At 37.1% G+C, this 6,188-nt stretch overlaps 1 protein-coding gene across 1 annotated transcript in view; it reads left to right on the top strand.

Moving 5' to 3' along the window:
• HMCN1 (hemicentin 1) overlaps positions 1 to 6,188 on the top strand; it is a 440,557-nt gene that overhangs the window by 317,208 nt on the left and 117,161 nt on the right. The window contains 3 exon segments of the mRNA XM_003785789.2: positions 1,444 to 1,617; positions 2,885 to 2,998; positions 3,813 to 3,958. Of these exon segments, the coding sequence (XP_003785837.1) occupies positions 1,444 to 1,617; positions 2,885 to 2,998; positions 3,813 to 3,958 (434 nt within the window).

Genomic DNA, 6,188 nt, shown 5'->3' with positions numbered 1-6,188 from the left:
CCAGCCAGCCCACATCCTTCTTGATGCTGCTTTGGCAAGAACTATCCTGTTGCTAGGTCCAGCAAATATTTTTCAGTCATAATCTTAATGTTTTGTACATTAGATCTCTTTCTCCTGGACGGTGGTCTTCCCTAGTTTTTCTTGCACACCTTTGATTGCTTCCCTTTCTCTCTCCTTTATGAACTTTTACTTGATCTTGCACATTGAGCCCTTAGTATTTTGTCCTTATTTCTCTGCTCTTGTTACTCTAGGTCTGTGCTTTTCAACATTTTTTTTTAAAAAATCTCACAGCACACTTGAACCTATAATTAAACTTCTGTGGCACACTTATGTTTGATCAAAAAAAGGATTACTAAAAAGAATGCACTTACTGTGCTTTGAACTTCTTTTGAAAACAATTTAATTAATGATCTTTAAAATTATTTGCTGCACAACTGAGATCCTCTCACGGCACACCAGTGTGTTGCGGTGCACCGGGTGAAAATCCCTGCTCTAGCTATGCTTTTCAAGTTATACAATTCATTCCCAGATGTAGACTCATCATCTCCTATAGACAAAAGACTGAAAAGCCATACCTGCAACCCAGATATTTCTTGCAAGGCTCAAATTCCCATATAGAATTGCTTATTGGTCATTTCTACCTGGAATGCTCATAGACACTTAAAGTATAAGATATTCACAACTGAATAGACCGTCTTCCCCTAGGAATGACAAATCTTGCTATATGTTTTTGCTTCACTGAAGTTTGACAAGTTCCCAAGCAAGAAAACTAAGTGTTTTCTCTGCACTCAGTTTCCTTTAGTCCCTAAATACCATCCTCAAGTCCTACACATTAGCGTCCTTAATCTTTCTTTAATTGCTCCCTCCTCTTTATATCTTCCCATGTGTTCTAGTTCAGTCCCTCGTTATCTTTTATGAAACAAATGCACCTGTCCCTTTTGTTCTTGATTCTGATCTTGACCCACTCAAGGCTGTCTTCTCCGTGTTCCCTGTTTGCCCCTCAATGCTTACAACTGCTCTGTTCCCAATACACTCCCTCTTTTTCTGAGTCTCCCTTCTTTTCACCTACTCACTACTGTGCATCCTTTCAGGCTCACTTTATTGTGTGCATCTTTAAGAGGCCTTCCCTAGTGAGACACTTCACACCCCACGCTGACTTCAGGTTGGACTGAATGCTGAGCCTCTGCTTACCTCCCCCCAACATTCCCATTGTCGTCCTTATTATGTTAGGTTAGGATTCTTTTTAATGTGTTATCTCCTCTGTTACCCTGGGAGATTTTTGAGGGATTTTGCTGCTTTTGTTTTGAGTTAACAACAGTAATTAACTGTTTTCTACAACTGTTAGGGAATAGAAAATATATATGTGTACAATGGAAATTTAGAAATGCAAAAATAGAGACATTTATACATATATTTCTTCAATCACATTTTAATCTTTTTCAGTGTCTCCTACAATTGCTGGTGTGGATGGTGATGGCAGCCATGAAGATGTCACTGTTATCCTGAATAGCCCCACCTCTCTGGTCTGTGAAGCTTATTCATATCCTCCAGCTACCATCACCTGGTTTAAGGATGGCGCTCCTTTAGAATCTAACCAAAATATTCGTATACTTCCAGGTAAAAAACTTACTTAAGATGCATCTTTGTCATCTACGATTGTAGAAAAGCAGAGTCATCAGTTACTTTTTATAAAAGTACCTACGTTATTGGTTGTGTCGTGCTCTATTTCTGTTAAAATTTTTAAATGTTGTCTGTTTTATAACAGACTGAAAAATTATTTTGAAAGATCAGAACAATGTATACATAAAAAGGCAAATAAATAAATACAACAATATAACCTGTTGTTAAAGTGTAATGTGGCATGTTGAAAATGATAGAAATTCATTTCCTATTGAATTGAAACTTGAAGCTGAGTTAGCATTTAGATTGAAAGAATTAATTTATTCTTCTTTGAATCTGGAAATATACATATGAAAACAGAAAGCATTAAAAGGTATAATCATTGACTTTAAGAAATTTATAGTCTTCTATGGAAGAGAGATAACATGCAAAAATTCATTAATAATGTGAGTCTGAATAATCATGAATTATGAATAGTCAGGGTATGATAAATGGGGTAATGAAAACTTTTAAAAGAATTCAAAAGAAGAAATGGCCAGTGTGAATTCAAGTGGTCAGAAAAAGCTTTGTTACTTTGTCAGAACTTGAACCCAACTTTAGAGAAAGTTCTAGAATGTAGTTGACTGTTAGTTGACTGGAAATGAGTTAGGACAGGTTTTGGATCCATTAAGGTGATTAGTGCAAGAGAGGCACAAAGTAAGAATGGCCTAGCCATGAGCAAGTAATAGGTGTACCTCTCAACCCCACTGGAGTGGAGATATTGTGTGCATGGGTGGGTGAGTGGGGAGCGGCTGAAGCAAGGAAAGTTAGAATCATGTTTTGAGTTCCTGGATTAAAGAGTTTTGACTTTTTTCTTTAATCAATTGAGAACTGTATAACAGTTTTAAGGAGAAAAGTACCATCATAAGAATGGTATTTGAACACAATTAATCTTGCCTGATAGGCCAGGCAGGTGAGAGTAAAAAGGTAATTAAAGCAAAAACCTACTTATAAAGAAAGTGATATAAGGAGGAGTATAGAGGCAGAGGGGGTCAGAATGGGCATGAGAGTCCTCACCACAGAGGACCTGTGGTGCCCCCAGGGCTGTCCTCACCAGCCTTGCAGTGCCCGTGCATGCTGTACTTTGTCAAGGTCAGATGTCTTTCACAGAATCAGCATGTATGAGAAGAAATACTCTAACTGTAAGAACTAAAACCTTTACATTTGAGCGTACTGTGATACCACGGTGACTCGAGAGACTCATTGATATTCCATGACTTTTCAGGTGGTAGGACTCTGCAGATCCTCAATGCACAGGAGGACAACGCTGGGCGATACTCCTGTGTGGCCACTAATGAGGCTGGGGAGATGATTAAGCACTATGAAGTGAAGGTCTACAGTAAGTTCCAAAAGAACACTGTTTCACATCTGCTCTGATTTTTCTGATTTGTTCAATCCTACTTTTCATTATGGTTCATAAACATTTATATGCATCATTAAAGACTCTTGTTTATGCAGCTTGCTTCCTTAAGGATGGGAGCTGAATTAAGCATTATGTCCCTGGCCTCAATTACTTAAAGAGGTGAAGGGGCCACTCAGTCCACTCTCTTCTTACTGGAGACTTTGTCAGTGGCACTTCCTTAAGCGTCTCTAGTTTTCCTTCTGAATGACTCTGGGTTGATTTATACTACTTTCATGTACAAAACTGTCATTAGATGAATGTGCTATAATCAACCACCCAAGACGAGATCATCAGTGATATTCCAATGTACACTTACCTATAAACAAAAGACAAAGCTAATATTGCCATTAATAGGACTCACATCTCAACATTTGGTTTTTATATTTATAAAGGAAGAGTATGTTTCTGATAGTCGTTTGTTCTTTGACTCAGTACCCTTAACGACCAATAAAATATGTTTTCGGGTCATGCCTGGGTTGTCTGTGGACCTAGAGCAAATGAAACTGTTCTATAAAGGATGTGAGCTTCAATGGCAGTATCATAATGAATATTTATATTCACATCCTGTATCTGAAAACTACTGTTTCCATAAGATGTTAACTTTGGTCCTTAATGAGAGGCTATCATGGGAAATGCATCTGCTATTTCCTTGTTTTTTTTTTTTTTACATGATCCTCCGTGTGATTTCCATGGCATTTCATGTATTTTTTAAGGAACTGATGTTTCACTCTTTAATACTCATTTTCTGCAGTTCCACCCATAATCAAGAAAGGAGACATTTTGGGGCCAGGACTTTCCCCTAAAGAAGTGAAGATCAAAGTAAACAACACCCTGACCTTGGAATGTGAAGCTTATGCAATTCCTTCTGCCTCTCTCAGCTGGTACAAGGATGGACAGGCCAGTCACAGCTTTTTGCATTTGGTGATAATTTTATAAGGACTAAAGCAGTCAAGTTAAAAAAAAATGGGCATAAGTGACTCAGAAACTCAATGTGACCTTAAAACTAGCAAACGTCATCCTCTGAGCATCTAAAATTGCAAAACAGCAGCAACAACAAATCTCTGAACCATGTTCAACAATGTGAGGGCTATTCCATCACTGGAAAGTTTACAGGATCATTTTTGTGTAGATTAGCAGTTGTCTATGAAAATCTAGCCACCTTCCCACTGGAAAAGTTAAGGGAATAGATTTTTTGTTCTGTGGTTTCACAGAATAAGCAAACTCAATACAGAAGAAACAGACCAATGTTGCTAAAGTAGATTAGAATGACAGGTACCACCTATAACATGGTACTAAATTCACTCAGAACTTTCTCTCAATCTCTTTAACTTCCTTACAGAAGGTAACATTTTTAATATTCCAAGATAAATTTTTGAAAACCAAGAGAGATGATGAGGGGTCCAATACAGTTAACTGGGGGCAATGAGAAATTTTAAATAAAAGGCAGATCCTTTAATTCTGTGATCTGACTTTCAGACCATCTAAGCCTACTCTGATTCAACTTACGTTCTTCCATGCATGTTTTAAAGACATATGTGCTGTTGATGTTAGACCCAAATAGAATTTTTAGCTGCAGTTAACACCCTACTTTACTACAGATGTGAAACAGCTAAGCTGCTATTTGTCCCATTTTGCACATAATCAACCAAATGGTCAGTTCATTTCCAGTTATGGAACTTCAGATCATAGTCATGATTTAAGATGCAGGAAAGATATAGCTTTATTTTTTTTTTCGGGTCCCAGATGGATTTTGCAATCTGGCAGCTAGAAAAAAGTCATCTCTTATAAAATAAGCAAGTTTCATCTGGAAGCCATTGCTAAAAGAAAAATACAGAACTCCCACCATGTTCTGTTTATAGGGATTTTTTTTTTTCTGACTATAAGCACACTTCATGATACAGTATCTATTCTACATGCATCTACTTGGAAACGATTTCTTTCTCTTTGAAATCGTACTATTTTATTTTTAATTTTCTCGAAAGCCTTGTCCTTCCTTGTCGTTATTACCCATGCACACACACACACACAAACACATGCACATAAAAACTGAATAAAGACCAGAATTTCCCTAGGAAGGAGGCAATTTTGTTTTGTTTCTTAAAATTTCATTCTGAGTACTTAAATTACAGTTTCAAATGCAGACTCTGAAACTGATCTAATTATGATACTTTACACTGCTAAATTGTTCAGGGTTTGGTGCCCTAGCATGTGAACACAAAAGAAGTTACTGTTCTTAATTTACTTTCCATATCCATTCTCCTGTTTTTCCAGTCTAGAGATCAGCAACACTACTTAAACGAAGCAGTGTTTTTGAGAAAAACCATAAAAAACATTGGTAGTATTTGCCACACTAAATTTTGATAGAATCCTTGAGTTTTATTTATTCGTACCCTGAAATTTTTCTTTTAGCATACAAAATGTGAATTATGCTATTTTGTATAAGCGACACAGGGTTAATAATGGTTTTTTGTGTTCTGAGTTGTTTACTGAACATCTACTATTTGCCAGACACTCTTTTAGGTACAGAGAATACAGCTATGAAAGAAAGAGATGAATGTCTTTGCTCAAATGAATTTTGAGAAGATAAAAACTAAATGAATAAGCCAGTAAAATATTTAATGAATCAGATGGTATCAGAGAAAACTCGATCCAGGGGAGGAGTACCAATGGTGGAGCGTGTGATCTTTTACTTAAATAGAGAAGGCTTCTCTGGATAGGGTGACATTTAAGGAGAAATCCAAAGAAAGTAGAAGAAATTGATGTAAGATAACTTAGGAGAAATTCCAAAGTAGAATGCATATCAGGGCTAAGTTCCTGAAGGATTGGGTCTGGAATGGAACACAGAAGATTTGAGCTGAAGATTAATGAAAAGCCAGAACATACTTCCTTAGAGACCAGTTGGCTTTTGTTCTGATGGGAAACCAACTGGAAATTGAACCTGGGAATGCTATGAAATGATATGACTTAAGGTTGTAAGGGTTACCTTGGCTTCTGTACTTGGGGAAGAGAGAAAGGGTCCTAATCCAATAGAGAGATGGTGGTTGCTTAGACCAAAGTGGTAGCAGGCTGTGGGGTGCGAAGGAAATAAATGCATCAGAGAGGAGGCCAAGATTTTTTTATGAGATGA

This window comes from Otolemur garnettii, unplaced genomic scaffold (assembly GCF_000181295.1).
Source record: "Otolemur garnettii isolate 467f Iridium unplaced genomic scaffold, OtoGar3 scaffold00016, whole genome shotgun sequence".
Classification (NCBI taxonomy): Eukaryota; Metazoa; Chordata; class Mammalia; order Primates; family Galagidae; genus Otolemur; species Otolemur garnettii.
Note: the sequence above shows the minus strand (reverse complement) of the source record. Positions and strands in the feature narration are given on the sequence as shown.